This window comes from Tamandua tetradactyla, chromosome 7 (genome assembly GCF_023851605.1).
Source record: "Tamandua tetradactyla isolate mTamTet1 chromosome 7, mTamTet1.pri, whole genome shotgun sequence".
In the NCBI taxonomy this organism is placed as follows: Eukaryota; Metazoa; Chordata; class Mammalia; order Pilosa; family Myrmecophagidae; genus Tamandua; species Tamandua tetradactyla.
The window spans coordinates 51841394-51868012 of NC_135333.1; the positions used below are offsets into that span (position 1 = coordinate 51841394).

Here is a 26619-nt window from a genome sequence, read left to right on the forward strand (position 1 = left end):
TGCCAGTCTTTCCCACCGCGTGGAGGCTCAGAGCCTCCATACACCTGGGGGCTGCTTCCCAGTTATGTGACAGATATGCAAGGCCAGACTAGGAAAAGAGTATTTCCTAGGACACCTGCAAATGTAGGCAACTCTTCAAAACCTGACCTGGTTCCATGGAGCCTGTAGACAGGTGCTTTTCAAGTTGTTACTTTTGTCTGTTAACAGAGCTCCCCCACCCAATCCCACCCTGAATGCCAGGCCCCGAATGCGGTCTCACCAGACCCTTTGACTCTGCCCCCTTTTCCTGCCACTTGGCTGTTTCTCTGACCTCTTAATGTCACCAGAAGTTTTTTTTTTTTTTTTTTTTTGGTGACGCATTTGAGAAAGAGGTTTGGGGCTGGAGGAGGCAGAGGATGGAAGAAGAGTTTTTGGATTACCTGTGGATTTTCATTTACCATGCTCTTGCTTTCCCTCATTACCCGGGATAGCTAAGATTTGTTTTATAACGGATTAGGGTGCCTGTGCCATTTTGCAAGTAAAAATCTAGGAGCTTTTCTTAGAATCAAATACTAAGCAATAAAAACAAATAAATCTCACATAAAACCTCAAAGCCAAAAAAAAATCCAGCAAAAAACACCATTCTGTTCAAACTTTCGGCATTTAGAAAAAGTTTCAAAATTCTTTCAAAGGGCCAAGCAGCAGGCTTCCCATTTAAACTTTGCAACTGTTACAGCATGTCTCTCTCACAGATCGCTTTGAAAATTTCCCCTTCTTATCCTGAATGATCAAACATCTTCTCTCTTTTTCTCATTTTGCAGTCCTGAATAGAACCTCCAGCTGCTCTCCAGCAGGGCCACACAGTTTTAGTGCCACACTGTCTGGGCAAAGCATTGACACAAAATTATTCTTGGATCTGCCTTTCTTTCTTGTCCCCTTTCTTCTGAGCCAAAAGAGAAATGCGGTGGCTTTTCTAGGTTGGGGCAGACTGGGTGCTCTCCTGGGGACTTTGAGCGGTGCAGGGATTCTGTTTGGCCGCCCACAGAGCCAAGGACATGCCCTAGACACGGGTGCGGGGATGGCTTCCCAGAGTGTCTTGTTAAAATGCAATAAGAATAACTTCCCCCTACTCCATTTTGTTTCCAAAGTCAATTTATTGAATGTTAAAGTCATAAAGCCAGTGATAGAATTTTAATGAAAAATATCCTGTATCACTCAAGACTTAGAGAACAAAAATACCCTTAGAAACACAGCTTTGAAAAATAATCACATGAACTGTACACACGAGTCCTTTCTTAAGCTTTATTTAAGAAATCGAGTACTATATATAGTTCAATATATATAAGACACATCCAGTATTGTGTTCCTGATAGCAAGTGCATAGATTTTGTTAAGATATCATTTTTCACTCGGTAAAAACGTTTCATGGTCACACGAAGATAATATTCCCAGTGATTCTGCCCAAGCATGAGAGGAGAGAACAGAACACAGCAAAGGTAGCAAACTACAACAGAGATGAGGAACAGAAACAGCAAATTAAAACAGTCGATTCCTGATAAGTGAATAAGCTGATTGTTTGGTCACAATGTTTTATTCACTTATCAGGAACGATGCACAGCACACTGACGCCCCGGCTCTCCTGGCCTCCAGCTAAACCTCCCAGCCTGTGGCCGGGCCTGTGGCCACTCTCAGCCGGCCGGCAGGGACCATCCTGTCACCTCCCGGGGCGGCCAGCTCCCCGCACACGGGCGCGCCTGGCTGACACCGCAGCTGCGCTTTGCAAACTCAAAATGCTCAAGTGCGGATTTAAGCAGGGGCCAACTGGATGGCCGTTAGTGCTTACGGGAACTAGCTTTTCCGTCCCCTTCTTTGGAACAACAAAAAAACTGGCTTTGTCTTTCCCTTGTCTTACTTAGCGAGAGTATTTTGCCCTGTGCCAGAGAGTGGATATATGTACTTATATTTTTTAGAAGCATGCTTGCATCTCAGGGAAGAACTGATCTTCCCTTTTCCCCCCACCCCTCACACGTCCTACCAAAAATAAATAAATAAGTAAAAAGAAGAAATTCCCCCCACCCCTACCCCAGTAGCCCTCTTTTTCCATTAATGGAGGCAGTGGGTTTTCAGAGGCAAACTGATGAGGCTGTGCCCAGATCTCAAGTCATGGGTGGCAGGAAGGCAGCTCCTGGCTGCATGGCTTTGGAGCTGGTGGAGGCCACTGTCACAGGTGCTTGGCCCACAGGGGAAGGGCTTTGGGTCTTCTGCATCCCCAGACCACTTTATCATGGGGCCAAGGGCCAGAGGGGTTGCTGAGAGCAGCAGCCAAGGGCCTGGGCATCTCCAGAGAGATATCTCAGCGCAGTCAGAGGAAGGCTGCCCTGGGCTGGGCCGCCCCAGGTTAGACAGAGCTTGTGCGTCTGAGAAACTGGAAGGAGAGAGAAGACACAGTGGGGAGCAAACACTGATGGAATCTTTTAAGAGCACTTCAAGAGCAGTCAGATTCCTGAGTGTAAGAGATGGGCAGAAAAGGGAGGGGGGCAGGTGGCTTAAATTTAAGAGAGCATGTAGGGAATTGCTTTTATTCCCTTTCTTTTGGATAATTAGGGTTGGGTTGATAGAGGAGGGGGGCAAGGCTTTTCCCTTCGAAACAGCCTCAACCAGCAGGGAGTGTGTGATGCATATGACATTGTTTACATGAGGAAATGGACAGTACACACCGAAGACTTGAGCATGACAAACTTCATCCCCCCTCCCTCCGCTATCCCCACAGGACTGAGCAGTGCTTCCTTTTGGGCACTTGGAAATATTTCTCTTCTCTTCCATTAGTTTTAATAATTAAAGCTGCTCCTGGATTCAATTAGTTCTTAAAAAGAAGTAATTTAAATTACTTTTCTATATGTACCTACTGATTGATGGCAACACAGGCTTCCTATAAATTTAACCCCTCTCACGTCTATTCACCAAGTGAGTTTACTTTTTCTTCTGTCAAGAGCTCACCTCTTTTTAAAATGTGATTAGTTTCTAGGAAAAGTTTGCTCATGCTGATAATGACACTGGACTAGTGGGTAGGCAGAAGGAACCCCAGGTCTGCTGCTTCTCTTTTTAGGTTTCTTTAAGGTCATGCAGCAAAACAGCAGTGGTTTTTGTGAATGTTAAGAACTGCGTAAATATGTACCCACAAGGGACGGAGCAGAGGAGGGAGGGCGCGGAAGGGGTTAAACGGAGAGAGAAGAGAAGGTTAAATGAGACTGTGTGGTCAAAAGACAGTTCACATGTCTTGGTAAATCCAATTCTGTAGGCTGTTCTTTAGATGAACAATAGGAAAAACTGTAAATCTTGAAAGCAGTGGTTAAAATGAGCTGTTGTACATAAAAGGTGGCTGGTGCAGCTTCCCCATCCCCCAAATCAGTTATTCACTTAGGTGGAATCGACTGTATCTTTTTACACGACATATAGAAAAAAACAGATACGTGAAACAGTGAGGTGTTTAGATGTAGTACCAACATATAATGACTACCAACAATACAACACGCAGAGAGAAACAAGTATTAGGAAAATGGTTTAATATTGGAGACAGAGGCAAAAAACTGCATCACACAATAACATACGTTACAAAAATAAGTTTGACTGTTTCAACTACACGGTTATGTTCACAATGAGGACAGAAGAATCAGAAAGAACTTGATCTAAACAGCAAAAAAGCAAACCCCTAAAGTTTTAACTAATACATTTATCCACTTAAAGTGACTTGAGTACGTCTAAATCTAATTACCTTATTGTGTAACTGCACGATACAGAATAAAAAGTGAAACTTACCGCTGTATTTTAAGACAAAATTCTAATGCTAGATATAAGCAAAGGGAAAAAAGAAACCAAGCCAAAGTTTTTAATTCTCAAAAGAAAAGCAACTTTCTTTCTATCAACCGGAAATCAAACTTGAAATCAGTCATTGTCAGGGGCCCCCTAGAGTAAGCCACAAAAATTTCCATTTTTTTTTTTTTAAATCTCCAGTATAAAAAGTTCCACTGGTACAAAATGCATAAGTACAATCAGTTGTAGAAATAGGAAAGCCTGCGTATTTTTTTTTTTTGGCTCAAATTCCATCAAACAACAAAATCCAAATGCATCAATAAAAGAGAAACAATACTCAAATGGTCTTACAGTTCCCACTAGGTTGCATTAACTTTGGCTTTTCTCAGACAATATTTAAAACTATTTTGTAATTCTAAACAAAATGATATTATTAATCTACAAACAACAATTCTCACAGCACAAAAAAACACAAATACATTTTTTTCGTATGACATTATTCAAAAAGGTAATGAAACTACAGGTTTTTTTTTAAAAGTTTATTTCTTCTTGTTAATTAGCACTTAAGATAATAAAAACAGAAACAGTAAAATGATTCCAGAGTAGCACAAGCCAAAGAACTATAACCCCTATGGTGAAAGAAAGATGAACTTGTTACGCCTTTGAGGACTGCCATTTTATCACAATTCTCTAATTTAGTTTAAAAACAACTATTCTCTACGCCTAATTAAAAAAAAAAAAGCTATTTCCCTGTATTTTGTTTTTCTTCTGGCACAGGCCCTCTGCACCCTTGCCGCCTTTTCCTTTTGATGTTAAAAATGAGTAAAAGGGCAGCTCCTCTCTGAGGAGCGTTACCTTTCTCACCATGAAGCATGCAAAGAAGGAATGGAGCCCCCCTACAAGTTAACTGCCTGGCTGTCTGCAAAATGCACCAGGCTCCACGCTGAGTGCCCATTCGGACCCTCTGTAGCTGCACTCTGTTTCCTGGGGCGGGGGATGCGGGGGGATGGGTGGGAGGAAAAGGGGGCAGGAGGCGGGCACTCTGGCTTCAGTGAAGAAATCAGAAAATGCTTTTTTGATATTTCCATCACTGTTGCATGGAGAGCTCCCAAATGAATGTCTAATGGGAAATGCAAAGGGTGTTCTCTCGTGTTTCTGTGCAGGGGCCTTCTCCACACCACCACAGACAGTGGCCAGAAGGACGTGTGCCGGCACTTTGCTGCTAGGCTGTTTGCTGCAGGAAGTACAAAATAGCCCTCAGAGGGCGAAGGAAGGCCCCAGCAGTGGTAAACACGTGTGAGGGATAATACAAATCATCTCGTTAGAAGTGCATGTACTGTAAGAAGGAAACTGGGTTTCTGTTTTGCTTGTTTGTTTTGTTTTTTTTGCATCATTAGAGGCTAGTCCTTTCCATCCCAGGGCTATCACAAACACACACATACTAAAGCAAATGGGGTGGTGAGTGGGGGAGGGGGCAGGAAAGGGGGCAGGCAGTTTCTGAATTGGGCTGGAGAAAAGGAGCTGCCAGCAGCCTGCTTTCAGGGGCTGCCCCGGTGACGCTGGCATTTGCTATCTGTCCATGGGAAGTGAGAGTCATCATAATGTGGCACTTTAGAAGGTGGCAGCGAGAACTGGTGTGGGGTGTTTAGTCAGTATCTGTGGCAAAAAACTGGGTTACTTATAGGGTCAGCCCCCCAAATGTGTCCCGTCAAAAAAAAATACACAAAAAAAGCAGGGAACAGACTACCCACCTCTCATCCAGACACCAAGCTTATTCGGAGGTATCCACTGGGGTCAGAGACTCCCCAGCAGGATGGCTGATTAGAAACATTGTTCAGGAGTATCTGAGAAACAACAGTGCAATCCTCAAAGACCACCCCACCACAAAGTCTATGAAAATCTTCTGAACCGGAACATACCACCAAACTTGATCTCAAAAGCAAATAGAATTTTTAAAAGATTTCAGAATCTCTAAGGTGCTGAATCTACCTACCATTCCCCTCGGAGAGCTTAACCCATAAACAGTTTTGAATGAAAATTGAAACACGAATTCCGGCAGTATATGAAGAATTCTGTTGTTGTTTTTTTTTTTAAATGACTCTGAATAATCAAAAGGAAAAAAAGTGTTGGGAAAAAAACTGGGGAGTGTTAAAGTATATATATTTTTCCCCTTCAACCAAGAATTAGGATCCCAAAGTGGTAAAAACAAAAGACAACCCAAAGTGGAGGAGATATAGACAAACTAAAATTGTGACAGTATAAAAAGGTATCGACATTCCAGATAGCTCTGGGTAGAAAGGGTTAAAAGTTCAAAACTTTCTCACCTTAGAGGTTTCCATAGATAATGAAGAAGATACATTGTGAGGTTGCCTTCACAGCAATTGATGCGAAAGTGGTTAAAAAAGTGACACATGGGCACTTGTACAATGTTTTACAAAAAACATCATAGAGAAATAACAAACAATAACAATTTCAGGCAACAAGACCACAGGATAGCAAGTTAACAAACTTTGTAACCTCTTTTTTTGTTTTTCATTTTTTAAATATTAGGGATTTATACAAAACACATAATAAAATACCCATGTTATCAAATTACTTCTCACAAGAAACACACTGAAGCTCTAGGAAGGAAGTACCTTTGGAATTTGGCACTATATATTTTCACTTTTTTTTCTCTAAAAGAAAAAAACAGATCACATTTTGCTGAACACAAACACATCTAAATAGTCCACAATAAAAAAAAAATGACATCAATGCTTCACAAGCCAACACAAAACTTATTCTGGAATAGGTTTTTTTTTTTTCCCCCTCACATGAAAATTTTTTTTTTTAAGCAAACAACTTTTTTTGAAATTCTTTTTTGTTTTGTTTAAGTAAACCAATTCTAAGCTTGTCTTATCAACGAAGGACAGTGAAGACTCATGATGAAACCACAACTGAATTCACGGAAGCACCAACGTGACACGGTTTTACAGTAACCTTTCTTCTGTACATTGAGACAGTATAAAATATAGGTATTTCATGTGCATTAAACCATGGATTGTCTAACTGTGAGTCAGTTCAGCAAAAGGTGACACAAATAGGTAGCATTTGCCCCAAAACAGGGTAAATATTTTCTTATACTAATCTACAAAAAGTGGTTCTCTATATATATCTTAATGAGAAAGTGAGCCACCTAAAATGGCCTTATCAAAAAACTTTACACTGCCTGAAAAATGTAAAAACTATTACAGACCTCTAGAGACTTAAAATCAGACAGTTTTTTTTCCTCAAACTGTTTTTGGAAGTAGTCTGTTAGCAACCAACATTCTGTGTCCCTGGACACATATTGCTACTGTTACCAGCGCCCAGGGAGAATGCCAATCCCTGTATAATACTTTCAAGTCTGTTTTATGAAAAGAAAAAAAAAATAAGAAAGAAACGTTTTTGCCACAGGTTTTTTTTTCTTCTTCTAGAATTAGTTTGTCTAATAATAAATTTCAGTCTTGCATGAATGTAGCAATGTTTTTCACATTGACTTCCCAGAATTCATAGCTAGATGAGGTCACATGCAAATTTCAGAGGTCAAACTAGATCAAAGGTCAGTAGGAGAACCAAATGTGATGTGAGGTCAGAAAGACAGCAGAAACAATGATGGGACGATGAAACTTTTTTTTTTTGAGACGCCACAGGGACATGCTAGGCAAACGATGAACTAACGGGTATGAAGATGTCTGGGGAAAAAACAAGGAAGAGTCAGAAGTTACACAGAATCTATGCAGCAGCAACAAAATCACTTTTAAGGGTGCGGGAGAAAAAACTAAATGCAAGTCCTAAGTCGTTAGGGAGTCTACAAGCCATTCACATAACTGGCATTTCTTACGATCTCTATCCACAGCACAATGAGACCCCAAGAGAATCCATCCAGAGAGAGCGAGAGGGGATGGATTCGGGAGTTTGGGGTGCGGGACTGGCAGGGGGCGGGGAGAGCGTCCAGTTCCAACAAATGTCACAGACGGGGAGAGTCAGACGACCGAACTTTTAACTAGATAATGGAAGTTACGAACAAAATCATCAGACAGATACGAACAACGAGAGGATAAAGCATGAACTTCAGGTCTAGGGTTCAACGGTGAAAAAAAGCCCATTCCTAGAAAATTCCTCCGGAGACTACTTCAGAAGGATCTAGCTAGCAGAGAGCTGCTCTTTAGGTATCCAATAAGTTAACAATAGGCAATAAATAACTTCCATTATTTCTGAGGCAGTAAAAATTTTGTATAAAAATAGAAATGCTTTTTTTACAAATAAAATTTACAGGCCTGTGGCTTTCTTTTTTTTATTTACGTATTTATGTATTATTTATTTTTATTAAATTTATCTTTCAAGAAACATCAAGTATTGTCACTCATTTTATTTTATTTTTAAACCCTGTAGCTTTAAGAAACAGATCTCTAAATCTTTTTTTTTACATTAATCCTTTCTAAAAACTGAAATAAAAACGATAACAAAAGAGACAAACCAGTGTAATAATCTGACCAAATAAGTGGCATGTTTCTTTGAACCCTAAAAGAAAATCCTACTTATTAAAACGAACCGGTGGAGTGGAAAGACGTTTCATTTTGTTTTGAGTCAGCGCTTCTGGCTGTTCTCTCACCCTGGGCCCCCAACCTCCGGCCAGCTGGCGCCCCCTAATGGTGTGAGCCGGGCAGCCATCTCAGGACACCAGCTGTTTCCGAGTTAAAATTGCACCTTAGCGTCTGCTTGCCTTTGAATCCTTAAAAACGGCATTTATTTGTGCGTGTGTTTTTCTTTTCTTTTCTTTTTTTTTTAAAAAAAAAGCCAAAATGAAAACAAAAACGAAAATTAAAAAAAAAAAGGTCAAAAGGAGATTCAAATCGCAAAACAAAGGAGAATACAGTGGCACAAGTGGAGGAGGAATTTACTCGATAGAAACAAGGTAGCCCGAGTTTTTAATTATGGCGAACTGGGTGGGGTGGGCGGGCGGGGGAGATGGACGCCTTATTGTAAAAAGAACCGTCTCTCTTGGTACAGGTTGGCATCCCGGTCCTCCTCTGCCTTCCCTGTTGAGAACAGGCGGGCTCGTGGGACTTACCCTAAGAAAGCTAAAACAAGAGCAGGGAGCCTCGGGGGGTGGGATCAGTAAGGTTTGCTGTCATTTTTGGAGCGCTTCAGCTGGACCTTCAAGCGTTTCATGCCAATCTGAAAACCGTTCATCGCCTGGATGGCAGCTTGCGCGGAGACGGGATTGTCGTAGCTAACAAAACCTGGAAAACAGTTGGGAAGGTGGGAGGGAAGGGAAGCAGAGGTTAGAGAAGGGAGGCTGGGGCTTACAGGGCAGCTGCTAGAGTGTCACTGCAAGCGGTCAGTCCCACGGTCTCAATTCCACTCGCCTTGAGTTGCTGTGTGCCCACCGCACAGCTACCGTACATGTGTGGGGGTCACGTGGGGAACCGTCCACCGACAAGCAGTGACAAAGCTAACTGGATTGGTAATTTGGTATCATGCAGAACAAAACCCTCCCCCGACAATGCCAAAAGCTCAGACTTGGCTGTTTGAGTGGACCTGTCTCTGTTTTCTGAAAGCCCAAGGTAGGTAAGAAAGCATGGTTTCCACAAGCTGTGATATGCACATCTCGGGACTGGGAGGTTTCCCCAGAAGCTCACATGGTCCAACCAAGTGAGGAGGAAAGGCAGGGTAATTAGGGGAGGGGCTGGGTAACAGGGACTGGCAGAGACCCTCACTGGCTTTTATTCCAATGTGCCATATGTGTCTTAGACAAAACTCAGGCCTGTTTGGCTTCAGGATGGGGTCAGTTATTGAATTAATGCTAGAATCATTTATCCTTGCTTTTTAACGTTTTGGGGTTATGACTGAGAGTGACCCAGGGGAATGCTGAGTGTTTCTCTTTGTCTCAGTTTCCAGTTTTGAAGCACGGTTTGATTCAACAGAATGGAAGATGCTCTCTCATACCCCTTTTGGTCTTGGAGGGGAAAACAGTTGCAAGAGCTCAGGGCTTTAGGAACCAATCTAAGAGTTCCCAGTATCTTTCTCTGTTCCAACAATCACCACCAACAAAAGTAGGCGGGGCACGCGTTTGTAAAAAGAACAAAGGTATCAGGAACAAGGATTCTCTGTAAAGACTCAGACATAAGAGGATATTGACCATATTGTCTGTTCTAACATCGGAGGAACGGTGGGCAGTGGGCAGGAGGAGCAGTACAAGCAAAGCTTTGGTTAATGCTGATGCAAGAGTGTTGAGTTTGGACAGATCCTACTTTTGGTGTTGAAAAGAAGCCACTCTATTGATTTAATTTCAGTTCTGCAAATCAACTGTTCAGAGGTTCTATACTAAGCTTCCCCACCTATCTACCGTTACACAGTTGAAAGCTCAAGAAAAAATTCATTTACAAATTAGAGGAGGAAGAAAAGGACATAAATATACTTTCAGCAGCATTCTCTCCTCAGCCGATTCAAGTGGACATATGACACAAGCTTAAATTTTTACTAAATCAATTCCTGATACATGTGATCCTGAATCCAAGATTTCTGCTCTGAGTTTACTTTCTCCTTTCCCTCTGGGTCTTAAGCCAGGAGGAAGATGATGAGAGGACAGAAGTGGGATGATGAAGGCTGGCCAATGGGTAAGAATGGGGCACCACCTATGACTAGTAACCCAGCCAACCCGGGGCTCCACGACCCAAGGCTGGTCTGGAAGGAACCTGGGTAGGGAGGATGCCAAGGCTTTTTTAGCCTGAACGGACACCTCAGTCCCTAAAGCTAAGTGCAACTGGCTGCATTATTATGGACACTTTGGTGACGTAGTTTGTGGGCTGATGGGATCTCTTTTCAAGGCAGTAAATATTTTCTCAAAATCAGACCATGCAGCACAACCCATTTCCGGTCTCCAAAGAAGCCCAGGGCACGGCTTTGCTGTGAGGAATGCAGAGATCTGGCTGAAAACCTCGTATAGAGAAGCCTCCCAAAAGTAGGGTCTTACTCACACATTACACACCCTAGAGAATAATTTAACTTCCATCTCACTCACTCATGAGCCACTCCCTGGGATCAGGCTGACAGCCTTCCTGTTATGGTCACAATGGTGACTCTAAATGGGTGACACCGATGCCCCAACAACAGAGGCTTTGGGTCTTCCTGGGTCACAGTGCAGAAATCAGAAGGACATAAATGGACAATGGAGTTTCAGAAACCAAAACATTCTCTTTGGACTGGTCACCTAGAACCAGCTCAGCTGAATAGTTTGAGTTTTTAGCCGTCTGAGAACCACCCCTATCTCTGAGGTCTTTCTTTATACCATATAATTTTGCTTGCCTTGCCTGACCCATACCTATTCTGTTCTATTTATTTTGTTCATTTATTTTATTTATTATGCTACTGTTACTACCTACCTCCAGCCTCACGGGAGCCAACTGCAGGAGTGATGAAAAAAATATTTTATCTTAAAATAGGCCAAAGCCTTCCAGATGAGTAATAAATATTCTGAACATTCTGGCCTCTAAATTAATTTGGGGGCCAAAAGGGCTCCTCCACTCCCTAAACAAGTAAACGCCCTCCTTCTGGTCTAAAACGTGAGCACATGCTGAGCGCAGAACAGCCAGCTGCGGGGGGCAGAGGTGGGCCGTGGGGGAAGAGGGACGGCACGGCGAGGGGAGCACCAAGCGCTGGTGGTACTGGCACACTTCCATGCCCTGGGCCCACCCACACAGCCCCCGCCCTGCCGGCACTCAAAGCCTATCAAATGCCGCGTTATGACACCACAACATCTGTCACCCTCCAGACCTTGTGTACGAGGAGGTGTGGTTCAGCCGGCTGCCTGGACTACAACCTGCCTGTGACTTAGGTGATCTGTGCGTGTGTGTGCGTTTACCAAGATGCTGAACAGTGAGCCCCAACACAATCCATCCAGTGCCCAAGTCCTACTAAACCCGGAGGAGGGAGGTTTAATTCACTGCAGAGTAGCTGCAATGGCACACGCTACCCAGAGAGCCCTCGTTCCAGCCTGTTAGCTGTATATTTCCATCTGATAAAGTTTATGATCCTATTTACGGGGTTTAAAGAAACTGCTATGGCTCTACAATGAAAGATTATTAGATATATGTAATAAGACACTTTAATGGGATATTCTACAACATTACCTAATGGATGAAGCGTTTAATTTCCCAGATCCCCTTCCTTTAGAAAAAAAAAAAAATTGAACACCTTAGCCCAAATCTGCTTACCAGTGTCCAGAAAAAAACAGAAATACTCCACACAGGGTGGACCCTATCCTGACTCTCCAGATAGCTGCCTTTTGCATTTTCCTTCCCAGGACCCCCTGCTTGGCAACCTACTGTAATAGTCTGGCTTGGTTTCTTTTGCATACCAAAGCACTTGCTCAGATTGGTCTGTTTGTCAATGAAGACTTTAGCAGAGATAACATTTCCAAAAGGCATGAACATCTGCAGAATGTCCTGGTCTCCAAATTCCTGTGGAAGGTGGTAAATAAAGAGGTTTGCCCCCTCCGGACCTAAAGAAGAAACAAACAAACAAAAACTCAGAGAAAGACACCCCTTGTGCCTTAGCTCCCAAAGCTTTTCTTAGGAGTGCTTGAACAACAGACAGGCTAAGCACAGCCTTTCTCTCACACTAGAAGAGCACAGAACAGATGGGGAAATGTCAACCAGGTTTTCCTGATTTTCAAAGAGGCACTGGTTAGGAATTGCCTCCTTTTCCCTAACAATCTTCTGCGGGTGTGTGTTTGTGTGTCATGTGTGATTACTGCACATTAGCACACGTCTTCAGTCTCCTCACATCATGGGAGTGAAGGTGGGCATTGGATGGGGGAGGAGAATTACTATTTTCCTGGTGGCCGTGTAGGTAGCATGCATACTAGCTCTTGGAGGAGAGAGTGTCCTGTGCATTCTGAACAAATTGCAGCAATTTAGAAATAACAGATATAGCAGTAATGCTGCTTGGATTTTGCAATCATTTACCTAATTATCTAGCCAGTTTTGATTTGCCAAATCTCTTAACACACAGTCTGATAATCATCTTTATTAGAAATGACTGGCAATGAGTCAAAGCAGGGAGAAAAAAAAAAGGTGGCTACAAAAAAGGATCAGAATCATACCACAGGGATATAGGCTTGGAAATGAAAGTGCTGGCCTTAGGAGTGAGTCTAAGAGTAAGCTAAGCCCAGCTCTTCACTCTTCCCCAGGGCTTTCCAGACAATACAAGAAACAAGGGCAGTAAAGGGAACGTGCCCTTACTTATACCAGCTGGAAAAGTAAGCTCTCATATGTTCCCTCCAGTCTGCTCTTCCGACTCTCCCCCATCTCTATAAGAAGTATAAGTTCAAAGAAGCAAAAGGAAAAGGAAGGAAGGGAGTCCAATGGAGCCTATGAAATGTAATCATCATTCAGTGTAACCTGCCAAAATGCTTTCCAGGACAGAGTTCCTGGGGTGGTTGCAGAAGCTTCTGGAAAGGCCTGGGGCTGAAAAGGAAAGTGAGGGCTAGATGCTGCATTCTGTGCATGACCTCTGGGAGTGAAGAGAGGGCACTGTGCAAATGGAGTAATTTCTGCCACTGGCTCACAGGAGAAGGAGCAGGACTGCCTCGTTCCTCAGGAAGCCCCCGGGACAGCTGCCACGGGCTCCCTCCGTAGGGAAGAGGGGGTCTACGTGTATGGGTTGGAGAAAAAGAAAATGAAGTTAAAAGAACTTTGAAAAAATGAAATGGCTAACCATCTTTGCAAAGAAAAGTCAAAGCAAGTTTTCCCCTGCAAGAAATAAATAAATCATAAAAGAACAAAAATGCTCTAATGAATGGGCTTTTGCACATGGAAACTTCTTGAGGCACATCTCTGAAGCCACGGAGATCAAGCGTTTCTTCTACCCAAGTGTCTCCAGGCTACTTAACTCAAAGTATCACGTACAGTCTCTGTAGGCGCATCTACACGCTAATACAGGCGAGGCTGCTGGTACTTTAAAGGGATGGGACAGTAGGGCTCAGGTCCCTACATTTCCTAATTTAAGAAAATGCTACAAATATCATTTGTACAAATATCATTCCCATGAATGGGAATAGATGCAGAAATAAAACACTGGGAATGAATGTTCTCTATCTTCTGCAAAAGAAATATAGGTAAAATTTGGCTCCACCCAGATCTGACATTCCTTTTAAATAAAAGATCCAAACATACCAATGAGGATTAATGGGACCCAATTTGAACTGGGAAGCACATCTCATTCCTGAAGCCTGGGGAGGTAACACAAATTTAATGCACTAAGACTAAGACCATTGGCTCTGCTGGAACTGCCTTAGCGTTCTAGAATGCTGTCCATTCTGACACATCCAGGCCAGAAAGGGAACCAGAAAAATGCGGAGACAGGCAAACAATCCAAGGAGGCTCTGTACTTCTGTCCATCATTTTCCCAGGGAAAAAATGCCAAAAGCATCTCCCACTGCAGGCCACATCTCTCCCCTACCCTGCTACTTTTTTCCTATCCTTAGAAACAGCCTGATTTCACAAAATCTCAACACTTTTAACATTAAAATGAGATAAGGGTGATGACATGGACAAACTTTCCTTGAATGGCAATTAAGGCAGCTTTTGCCCTAAATGCCAAGGGTAAAGAAATGTGTTTTTTTGGAGGTGTTCAACTGTGTATCACTCTTTCCCTTAAGCAGTAGTAAAACTCTGCTAAGGGATCACTTGCCGGCTGGATTCCTCCTCCCTGGAAGTGACTGGAGCTGCTGTAGTCACCTGTCTACATGACTGGCCCCACTGGCTGGGGGCTGGCATTGTGTCCTTCTTACAGGTACCTGATGTGACACGAAGACCCGGGTGCTTTGTGGGCCTTGAGTTGTATGGGGCTGATGGTGCCCGTGCTTCCTTCTGGGTCTCCAGAGTGCTCATTCCCTGGATGGGTGACAGCTTCTTTCAGAGGCCGATGGGAAGGGGAAGGGGTCAGAGGGCACTTAGGGATGGCAAGGAAGAAGGGTTCAGCTCTCCTACACCCAGATCTACAGATCTGGGTGACTCTTCAGAAGACTGGGCTAGGGAAAAAAGTAAAATTATTTTCTTTTCGAAGCCAGGTTGGCCCATTTTCTTGGTGGGGGGAGGGACATACATCAGGGTACACGATTAAATATATCCAGTCAACTTTCACTCTCTTTATTGAAGGACAGAACTATGCAGTGGAAAATCTAAAATCACAGTACTGGAGTGCCTTATGGGATTTTTCTTTCCTCCATATATATTTCACCTTTTGGATTATGTTTTACTTAAATTAGTATTGAGATGGTTTAAATTTACTGTGCATATGTTAACTGGGTGAGAAGGTGGGAGATGATTAAAAACAAAAACCAAGAAACACCAAAAACAAAAAACAAAACAAACCCCCTAAGCATGCTATCTGTACCCCAAATACCTTAATATGAATAATTAAGGGCAGGTGATAGTTATTTTGAACTATTTTATGCTAATCCCAGGATGGGTAATTCCTGCCCATGCAATCCCTAAAACTCAAGGCAAGGACATTTTAGGGCTGTGGCTTGGGGTGAAGAAATTTGGAAAAATGTGTGAGGACGCAGACTTTATTCTCACAGCACCGAAGTGTGGGTCTTTGGTGCCCACACAGGACTAGAGTTTGTGGTAAGGTCTGGCCAGCCAGCAGATTAGGTGCAGGCATTCCCTACATCACATGGGAGGAAGCCCGTCACATGACAGGACCCCTGTCCCCATCCCCATGCATCACAGGTGGTCAGACCCCAGACAAAGGGACCAGGTCCAGGCTTGGCTTTGGGGACAGGGTCTCCCCGTTATATCCTGATGAAAGGTAGCTGCCAGAACAGTTACCTGTGTTTTAAAAACTTACAACAGTCACAGCTGAGATTAAAGACAAAGTTGAAATAAGTAACTTAGATTTTCATATGCATTTCGTTTTAAATCGTCCCTATGTTAATGACAAGCATGAAGAAATATTTTCCTTTCTTTTTGGTTTTAAGCATGAGTATCTTTTAATCTGTGCCCCCTTAAGGTTCACAACTTCCCGAAGTAAAACTCTTCTATTTCTTGCAGATCACCACATCCAAAGTCAAAGTAACTGACTGAAGCAGTTTGGAAGTATGAGGTAAGGAGAAATGAGAAGGGGAATAAACTTTAAAAAATTCTGCATCAGTACTTCCCCATTCTAGTTTCTTTTCTCATATTCTCAACAAATCAGAAAGAGAAGAAATATGTTGCTGATTTTGCTTTAAAGCAATTTCGATCAGGGAGGAAGAAACCAAAAGGAGGAAAAAGAGAGATATATTATCCTTATTTGGATGAGCTTGTTTGCCATTTTATAATGAGCTTTCATTTATTCTTAGCATTAACTTCTTGAAGTTTATTTTGCTATATTGGCAGAGAAGCAAGGCAATCAATCATTTATTTGCTCCCCAAGAAATTCTCTCAATTAAACAAAGAAGAAGTTAATCTTAAGCATGGATTTATTGTGAAAATGCAAAGAATCCCTTACTAAGAGGCAGCAGCTTCACAGTCCCAGGCTGCGGGCACCCCGCAAACCACAGGACACGTGGGAGAGAGCACTGCACCCACAGAGGCTGTGCCGATTTGTCCCCTGCCACGGATGCAGAGCCCGTGTTTAGGGCGGGGAATGGGTGGTCTATGGTGATTTGGAAGCGGGCCAGGGCGGGGGTGGTTCCTGGCAACTTTCCGATGGCACCTAACACACAATGGTGAGGAATCCAACAAAGGAGATGGATGATAAAAATTAATCAAAAGATGAAAGAAATACAAGACTGAACAGGAAAGAAGAGAAGGTTAAAATAAAGGATCAGGGCCTGTCAGGTTTCTTAAAACACACACACACATGCACGTACAACTAAAAACCACGAGTAGTGAACATAAAGCAACGGCTGTGTCTGGTAATCCTGGCTCTGCCTGGCTTCCCTGCCGGCTCAGGAGCGGGGACTGCCCCTCTGGCCGTCGGGCCGGCGCGGCCAGGCACGTACCTTCCTTCTGGCTGCCCGCCGCGCTCTGCTGCTGCAGCAGGCTCTGGCTGTAGAGCGTGGGCAGGGCGGCGGCCGCATACTGCTGGATTCCTGAGTAGGCCTGGGTGAGGGCGTCCATGGTGCCCGCCGTGCCGTTGGTCAAGCCGGTGGCGCCAAGTCCTCCATTCAGAGCCGCCATACCTGAGAGCATTTGAGCAACTTTACAAAAAACCCAACAATAGAGAAGAGAAATAGCACTTATTCATTAGTGCTTTCCAAAGGAAGTTAGAGAATCATTTGACACGAGGACAACAGCAAATGCATGCAGCTAGCACATCAACTAACCCCACAGGAAATTACAGACGAAACCATGAAGTCACTGATCATAAAAATGGTTAAAAACAAAAACAAAAACAAAAACCCCAAAACAACCACCATCCCGAACCTGAGCCTTGCTCCCTTGGCCAACAGTTGGAAGTCACGGAGGTACTGGTTAGATGATGCATCTTAACTCCATGCAATGTGCTACTGGCAAGTACGGTTGCTACCTTTTTGGGATAAAAGCCTTCTGTGTCTTAGCGTTTACATGTATGTAAAAATAGAGTAATGGCAGAGGCCTGTAATATTTGCATACTGAAATCCATTCACTGGGCATCTGGAAGACCCACGGGATGGATCAAGGGGCTGGGAGGAAGGGATAAAATAGAGCTTTTTTCCCTTTGGCTGTCCCAGGAGGACACTACAGAGAAGCCAAGCTTGGTTCTCTGAAAACCAGTAAGAGGGCAGGTTCCTTAACTGTCTTTCCTAAACAGCTGACAGGTGTTGACAAGCACCAGCCAGTAAGAGCCTGACTGAGAATTAAGGTGCAGGGAGAACTACAGAGCATGGGAGGTGCTCCTTCAATATTGAAAGCTGGAAATGGAACAGTGCAGGTTTCAGCAGCAAAAGGTTTGCACCCACCATCCATGGACAGTGGCAGGTGCCTGTGGAATGGTGGGCTGTGCCCTGGGGAGAGCCCCAGGCCATGTTTCCAGGACCCTGTGCAGGAGGGTCTGGCTACTCCCTGATGTGAACTGGACGCTGGCTGGCATAGTTTCTGGATTCACCCCTTTAGCCTGGCTGCTCCTTGCTCTATTATGCTTGCTCTCTGTGTCACATGAGGAGGCAAATACCAGATTCACCTCGATGCCCCTACGATGCTACTATTTGCCCCCCACGGGACACAGAGAGGGGAAGGTTCTGTTTCCTCCACCACATGCTGCTGACTTTGGCAACCTCACAGAGTCCCAGGACCACGTCGGTGTGGCCGGGCTACAGCGCAACAGCAGAGGAGACTCGGGGGCCAGAGCTCTGGCATTCTCCTGGGGTGGGCTGGGGTGTGAGGAGAGCCTGAAGGATGGAATGGAGTAACAGCCGACTGAAAAAGAAAAGGTCTTCAAGCAGGCTGAGCAACTACAGACCAGCTACAGTGGCATCCGCTGGCAGAAGAGCGGCTGGGTCTGCGTGGAGTCTCCAAATCTAAAGGAGCCTGTCTGCTTTATTGTTTTGGGGTCCTGAAAATAAGTGCTGTGAAAGAGCCTGGAGATAAGTACGCCTGCTTCCTTGCTCTGAGCAATCCTCAGGTTTGAGTTGCACTTCCCTTACTGACTCTGTATTCCCTTGCATCCTTTACTCTCAAAGTTGACAGAGGGCTGGGAGTAATTTTGCTTTTTCGCGTTCTGGCATTATTTAATCTTTGTCCTCATGATATCTGGGTGAATGCAAAGAAGCATGGTCATTTGTTTTATGTGAGAGGGGAGAGGAGGGCATAAGCTGGCTCAGGAGAGGGCTGGATTCTCTTCTATCTGCCTGTTGGTGGGTGCTAGGGGTGCAGACGACCAGGTCCTGGGCTCAGCCCTCTGGGAAGTCAGACTCCAGTGTGGAAGGACCCCCCCAAGAGAGTGAGTGCTGCCCTGGCACCTATCCCTGCTTACACCCTGCAGTGTGCGATTCTCGGTGGTGTGGCACCTGTGCAGTTAGGGATCTTCTCAACAACCTTGGGCTGAAGGGGGCACCCCATATACAGGTGCCCCAGAATCACCCGCCAGTCCAGGGTGGTGGGAGCACTACACCCCACAATGCCCTGACAGTGGCGACTTGGGGTTCTCATGATCAGGCCCCTATGAGAATCTCCTGGCACCTACAATCTCCACCCCCAGCTTCTCCAGGGGTAGATGCATGGGGGCAGTTAGCTGCTGAGGCCACCACCATTCCACCACCTCCTGCCCCTCCAGTACATGCCTCCTTTTATCGTCCAGGTCAGCAGAATTCATCTTGTACTCTTAGCTCTTTCCTTGTTTTGTCAGGAAACATTTTCCTTTGAAACAAAGAGCAGAATGAACTCCATGTTCTTGAAAGACTAGGGGGAAATTATGCAAGTTTCAGGACTAATTAAGAGTCCTCAAGAGATATGTGGTCAAGGAGGCATCACCCCAGCCCATCCTTGCTCCCTCCTGGCCTATATCACAGTGGAGGTGCCCTTTTGGTGACCACACCTCAGGGCGAATCTGCTCCTGGAAAGGTCCTCAGTGTACTTTGGGTGATTCTCTGTGCCTTGCAGATGGTCAAGGCTGGCCTTACCTGCTGGGGGGAGGAGATGGCACTGGGGTGTGGTGCCAAAGAGAGGGTGAGCCAGGCACCCTGGCAGGCTGGAGAGGGGGTTTGTCTCTCCCCTGGCTATGCCCATCCTTATAAACAACAAATAAGGGTAAAGCTACTACAAGTGTTACAAGTGTGTTCAGATGGTCTAAAACCAAAACTGTCCTGGAAAATCTGGGTATAAGCCTGCCCAATCCAAGGTAGATTAGGTAGCTGATTACATGGTGGGCTGGCTGAAATCAGTACAAGATTTCAAATGTTAAGGTTTGTTCCTGTGAATTACCTGATGTTATTCTAGATTAAATTAATCATTATATCAAACGTAGCACTTGTCATTTCACCTGCCTCTGCCTGATGACCTCTTAAAAACTTTAGAGAAGAGAAGCAGCAGAAGTTTGGAGAAGGTTATGCTGGGAAAAATGCTTCTACTTCATAGTAGGGATTTTCTTTGAAAAGGCCAAATGTATCAACCATTTATTCTGGATCACTGTAGATTCCCAGGCCCAGGCCGAGTGACAGATATGGCAAAATTCAGCAAGGACTAGTCTTTGTTATGGTCTGTATAGTAGTGCAGAGGCTGACAACGTAGGGCTGGAAATGTAACTGCTCTCCAGAGGTTCTCAACTGACAGATCCAAGGAGCCTTGAGATTCCTGAATCCTTTTGATAAATGACATGAAAGGACTCACCCATAAAAGCATGAACAATTGGGTTCACCATTATGGAGCCAGCCCTAAAAAGTTAGAATGAGGGGGATGGCACCATACGCAGAGTATATTGCAAGCTGCTCTGCTAGGTGTTACACCAAATGAAAAAGAGAGCAGTGACAGATGTGCTAATATAATATTGTCTTGCAGATTCGTGATCTATTTACTGGGTTACATCCTCCTTTGAATAGAAATCTTTCTAAGTTGCAAGCTGTTAAACAAGAATTTAAGCACAAAATGCTTAGAAGCAGGGTGGATGGATACTAATATGTACAATTAGTGGGGTTATCCACGTGTTTAATGTGGTCACAAATGGTGTGTGTGCATGCGTGTGCATGTGTGTCTAACTGCATATATCTTTCATACTCCAAGAATACAGGTTAAAGCAGCAATTCCACAATGTAAAGAAAGAGTGAAAGACACAATAATGTGCACAAAGCACCTTCTCTTTTCCTTACTTTACATAAAATGTTTCCATAAACGCTATTTACCAGGCATTTGTGGCTGGTTATATTCAAATCATCATAATTTTAAGCACTAGAGGGTAAGCCATTTGGAAGAATAAATGTCATTTAGACAAGGGAAAATAAGGGTGCTGCTCGATGTACATTTAAACACACAAAATCAGATACAGACTCTTGGGTGGACATATCTCTGCAAAGACTATTGCTTCATCTTAGTTCAGATGCTGATATACACAACATGTCCAGAGAACCCTCAAATAACTCAAAATGTAAGCCCTTAGGGTGAATCACCCACTTTCCTTCCCTCTCATGGTGCCAATTCCCACTGTTATCTGGGATGCCATGCTGTTTCTAATTCCCTCCATTCAGAAATGGGGGTGAAGAACAATGTCAAACTCAAACAGTCTAATTTATCTACTTGTCTACTAACCAACAGCTTTGTCTTCTAGCGGGGAAAAACACCTCTGACGGGGAGAGTGTAGCACCCAGACTAGGGTGAGTTTGGACATTACTTTCTTCTTGGCACCTTCGTTCAAGCAAAAGAGTCGACTCTATTCAGAAACCCAGAAAACAGCCCTTAGGGTGGCAAGTAATGGTTTCTGGGACAGGGTGAAGTAGGAGAGAAGGTGATGGAAGTTGTGGCCCACCATTTTAGAAGCCGATTCTGTTCAAGTAACTATTTCTTGACTCCCTTCTTTGGAGAACTATCCAGCAGGCAGGCTGTACCGCCATTTCTGTTGAGGAAGATTGGTCTGGAACCACTCTCAGGCTTTCTTAGCATTTGATGTGAGACCAGTAGCAAATATTAGTTCTAAATCATGGTTGAGACTGCACAATGGCACTGTGCTAGGAATCTTCTCTGCCAATCTGAAGGATTCTATTTTCTTTTGTGCATGATTTGACCTAGATTGGTCTAATGAAACATTTTGCTGGTTCACATGGTCTGGAAGGGGTTATCTGAAACCAGAAACATTCTTTCTTAATTTCCCATCCTATCTATAGTAACCCAATGGCAAAGGCTTAAAAAGAGAACAATAACGATTTAACCTTGCCGTCCTTGCCAGAAGCAAACTGTGTATGGCACAAGACCCTAGGCGAGAGGCAGCCATGGTTGCTCTGCCATTCAGCAATGTCCCTCTCCACTCCCTCATGATAACGATGGGCAAAGCCACGTACAACAGAACAGGGTGGGGAGGAGCGGGACGACGTGGACAGGACACACAGACAGCAGTCACGGGTGCGTGCTGAGGAGGACAACCATTCCCACTGGCCTGGGCTGTACAGACCAAGGACGGGCAGGCAGCCGAATCAAGGTCCTTTTTGGGGAACTAGGTCCTGGGGCAAGAGAAGCAGCATGAGAGGAGGTCCGTGAGCTCACGCCCCTGCACCTGAGGAAGGGATCGGGAGTGGGGGCCTCTAGGACACGGCCAGCCCCATGAGCTCTGCCAGAAACCCAAGGCGGTGCCGGCTCCCGGAGGCGGTGTAACTGCAGCGAGGCACTCTCCTGCCACTTTACATCCTACTTGCCAGTCGAGAGCCACCAGAGGAAAGAAAAGTGCTTTTTTCCCCTGGCCATGTTCAGACGAAGCACCGTCTACATTTTTGTTTGTTTTTCCTAGGGTGTCTGAGTAAAAGGTTCTGATAAAATAAAAAAATTTCCAATTTCTAAACATAGGATCTATTTTTTTTTTAAAATAGGGATTATAATAGTCAGGCTTTTTAAAAATTTTTGGGTTCTGTTTTTTAACCAAGTAAACTGCAAGATATTCTTGTTGAGATTTTGAAGTATAAAATTACTGGGACTTTTTTGGGCTGAATTTTTTTTTACTGCCTGGACACTCTTTAAAAACCAGGTTACTTACTGAATCAAAGCTTGAAATAGGGCAGCTTGCCAAGATCTCTTTAATGAAGCTTAAAATAGGCAGGAGTGGGTCAAGGTTGGTTGACAAGGACCTGCTGGGTGCAGGTGTCCAGGGGGGACTGAGACGGGGGAAAGGCAATGGTTTCCCCTCCGAGGGTTGAGGGTCAGCTTCCCCCTGTGCAGCCTGCACCAGACATGAGCTTATGATATTATTTCTGCCATTTAGATCCCAAATGACAGAAAGGGACAGATTGCTGATTGACAACAGTGCTTTTCGGTGAGTCCAGATGTCTTGGAACTCAGTGTGATTCTGCAAGCTAACTGCCATGACTCTGGACTTGAGAGGTGGAGACGACCTTTAAGATCACCTGATTCAACACCCCCAATATCCTAATGGGGGCTCCCAGGCCCAGAGAAGGGGCAGTGATCGCCTGAGATCCACAGCTGGTCAGTAGAAGAACTGGGAACCAGGGCTTTCTGATTTCTGGTCCATTCTTTTTTCCATTTCCACACACTTGCTTCTTACCAGAACTGAACCCAAACCAAACCCCTTGACACCTGCTAATATCTGTCAATCAAAGGGCTTCACGGCACCTGTCACGTATTGGGAGGGAACCTGGGGGTGGTAAGTGGTGGGGTGTGGCTGAGATGAGATGACTGGGGGTGACCTTTGCCTATCAAAGCATGTGCTCCTCCACCCCAAGCTTTAGTTCTCCCCGGCACTTATCTGTTTTAGGCCATTTCTGGCTGGCGGTTTGCAGTGGAGAATTTGGGGGAAGGCTGTCCACCAGAGCAGCAAATACTCACTGTTGATGGTACCTGCTAGCGCGTTAATGTTGTTCAGTCCCACGGTGGCCCCAGCCAAACCTTGCAGGGTCCCCAGAGAAGTCAAGGAATTCATGGCGGCACCTGCAGTGGAGTTGGGGGTTGAAGCAGCCACTAAAAAACAAAAGGAAGACAGAGGACGGGGGAGAGGGCACAGGGTCAGAGACAGCTCACCACACTGGGATGCAACCGGCCCTCAGTCTGCCAAGCTGAGAGAGGAGCTGAGGCATCCAGAGTCTGGGGGATTCACTCAGGCTTCTGATGTTAAAGACACAGGGTATTGCACTCAGGGCAGCTCTGACGATTACATTTGGTGATGAGGCACATGGTCCCAGCTCAGCTTTGCCCATCCAGCACTAATGAACATGCTCACTGGTTAAAAACAACCAGAATTTAGAGGGTGGGCATGGGGCAGAAAATAGAATTTTCTGGCTTTCTTACTGTTTCTGTTTCAGATCTGGCATCTCTGCAATGAGGTTTTGAAATACATCTGTGCATCCTTCAAAGTTTTACATCAGATTTCAGGATCCAAGTGGCAGAGGTAATAGAGGGGTGAGTGATAGGAGATAAAACCATTTTGGTTGAAACCCTTCCCTCTTCCCTTATTTCTCTCCCTTTAAAACAATAACAGCTTCATTGAGATATACTACACAAGCCATAAAAGGCACCTTTCAAAGTGCGCCAGTGATTTCTAGTATATTCAGAGTTGGACAACCATTACAATTATATAACGTTAGGAAGTTTTTATCACCCGGAAAAGAAATCCATACCCACTAAGAGTCACCCCTTATTCTCTCTTCACTCCAGCCCCTTCTAACCTCTAATCTACTTCCTGTCTTTATGGATTTGCCTATCCTATACATTTCATATAATTAGAATTGTAGAATATATAGTCTCTTGAGATGGCTTCTTTCACTTAGCTTAACGTTTTCAAAGCTTATCCATGATGTAGCATGTAATCAGAATCTCATTCCTTTTTTTTTCTGCCAAAACATTCCACTGCATGGATGTAGCGCATTTTGTTAATCCACTCATCAGTCGACGTACAGTTGGGGTTTCCCATTTGTTGGCCATCATGAACAATGCTGCTGTAAACAGTTACATACAACTTTTCATGTAGACATATATGTTTTCACTTTTGGGGGGCTTATTCTTAGGAGAGGAATTGCTGGGTCATATGGTAGCTTTATGTTTAACATTTTAAGCAATGGCTGAATGGTTTTCCAAAGTGGCATCCCCTACCCTTTTTGCATTTATTATTGCTTCTGTAAATAACATTTCAAATATCTTGCGCTGGCACAGCGTCACCATCTGCCGGCTTTTATCATATACATCATCTCACTTGATGCTGAAGGAGGTAATCGCTAAACTGCACTCTGGCCATTGCTTACAAGAAGCACTTGGGGCATTTCTACCTGTGATGTCGCGGAGTGTATGAATTTCCTCCCCATCTAGGGTGGCTGGGAACCTCATCCATTCCTCTGGAAAAGAGCTCACCCTTCCTCCACACTCAGGGGCCACCACGAACGTGCCTGCAGGGCATCTTCCCTGGGAACCCTTTCTGCTGAGGTTCCCAGAAGGTATGTCATTCTCCACCCTGTTGCATTTCTGCCGTGAGTGACATTAGCTTCTGATACCTTATGCTGTGTTACCTTTCTTTGTATTTTACCTTTTTAAAGAAGATAATATATAATCAAGCCAATGTTTCTTGTCCTTTTATTTGTGAAACTTTTCAAACATGCCAGAGCAGAGAGGATCATATAACAAACTCTCATAACTCACCTGCAGAGTCTAGAATGTTTGAGAATCAACTTATCCCTTTTCTCTCTTTCCCTAAGCATACTTCAGATGTCATATCATCTCACCCCCATGCACTTTATAGTGCACAGCTCTAGAAATTGTGGACATTTTATTTTAAAACCGTAAAACCACAGTTACACCTAACAAAATTGACAATCGTTCCTCAGCATCATTTTTTAATATCTTGTTTAGGGTTTCTTCATCTATGTGCATGAATAAGATTGGCACTTATTTTTCCTTCTTCAGTTGTCCCTAGTTCTGATATTAAGCTTTTGTTAGTCTTATGGAATGATTTGAAGAAGGTCCCCTATTCTTCTCTTATCTGTAATAGATTGTGTAAGATTGAAATTAATTGTAACTTAAATATTTGATAGAACTTTTGTCAGTAAAAACGGTTTGGGCCTGATTTTTTTTCACAGGATGATTTAAAAATACTGATTGTATTTCTTTAATAGAGGAGTAGTCAGGTTTTCTTTTGAATCACTTTTATTAAGTTAAAAATTTTAGGAAGTTCTGTATTTCATTTAAGTTTTCAAATTTGTTGGTATGTGGTTATTCTTAATATACTCAATATGTATTTTTTCGTTTTTGCATGGGCAGGCGCCGGGAATCAAACCAGGTGAGTACTTTGCCTGCTGAGCCACCGTGGCCTACCTTATCTTCAATATATTTTTACAGTTAGGAACATTTGCATTTAAATAACTTTTTTTTTTGTCTGCTTGATCTGTCAATTACTGAGAGAAGCACATGAACATCTGCTACTACCATAATGTCAATATCCCTATTAAAGATGCCAATTTAAAAATTATATATATCTTGAAGACATGTTATTATTTGCAATTAAATTTAGAAATTATATCTTTTGGTGAAACGAATCTTTCGTGGTGGCCTTCTTTATACCCAGTTTTGCCTTGAAGTCTGCTTTGTGTGATGTTAAAAAAGCAGCACTAGCTTTATTTGGTTGTTTGCTTGGTATATTTTTTCTTTTTTTTTTTTTTGTTTATTTATATTTTAGCTATATCTCTTGTAATCAATATAAAGGCAGGTTTTTAAATAACTGTCTTTTAACAGTAGCATTTTAGATTTTGTGCTAATCATCCACCTTTATTATATATATATTTTGTCCCCTTTCTTGCCTTCCTTTAAGTTAGTTTTTTCCCTTCAAATACTTTGGAAGGGATATAAAATATTTCTATTCTTGGATATGTTACCATAAAAATTTTTAACATTCATATATAATCATGCCCCTTATTCCTTGTCAGAACAATTCAAGGATTTTAGGCTACTTAACTCAGAAGCGTTAGGTAGGTGTTATGCATTTTCACTATGATACATCTAGGTCTGAGTTTATTTGTATTTATCCTGCTTGAAATTCACTGGGGTCTGTCAATATGCAGATTGTGTGTGTGTGTGTGTGTGTGTGTGTGTGTGTGTGTGTGTGTGTGTGAGTTTTATCTGTTCTGCAAAATTCTCAGTCATTAACTCTTGCCATATTGTCTTTTCTCCAACCTGCCTCTTCTTTCTTCAGGAGCTTCAATTAGAC

At 43.6% G+C, this 26619-nt stretch overlaps 1 protein-coding gene and 2 long non-coding RNA genes across 13 annotated transcripts in view; 2 read left to right on the plus strand and 1 right to left on the minus strand.

Moving 5' to 3' along the window:
* Positions 1–1130: 1130 nt before the first annotated feature.
* The window catches only part of CELF2 (CUGBP Elav-like family member 2), a 506203-nt gene continuing 480714 nt past the window's right edge, over positions 1131–26619 (minus strand). For 5 of the 11 annotated variants that reach the window (XM_077169448.1, XM_077169444.1, XM_077169453.1 and 2 more), the window contains 5 exons: positions 23271–23390; positions 16805–17002; positions 12170–12313; positions 8882–9053; positions 1132–7502 (listed from right to left, as the gene is read on the minus strand). In XM_077169448.1, the coding sequence (XP_077025563.1) occupies positions 8926–9053; positions 12170–12313; positions 16805–17002; positions 23271–23390 (590 nt within the window). In that variant the 3' untranslated portion in view covers positions 1132–7502; positions 8882–8925. Of the gene's footprint in view, positions 7503–8571; positions 9054–12169; positions 12314–16804; positions 17003–23258; positions 23391–26619 lie in introns of those variants that run through there. The other 6 variants (XM_077169446.1, XM_077169451.1, XM_077169447.1 and 3 more) reach the window with 4 other exon arrangements.
* LOC143691238 (uncharacterized) lies at positions 14153–22902 on the plus strand. The gene is made up of 3 exons (XR_013179413.1): positions 14153–14607; positions 15870–15921; positions 22678–22902. It is a non-coding gene; the product is annotated as an uncharacterized LOC143691238 (long non-coding RNA).
* Positions 24679–25871, plus strand: LOC143691240 (uncharacterized). The gene is made up of 3 exons (XR_013179414.1): positions 24679–24856; positions 25677–25695; positions 25821–25871. It is a non-coding gene; the product is annotated as an uncharacterized LOC143691240 (long non-coding RNA).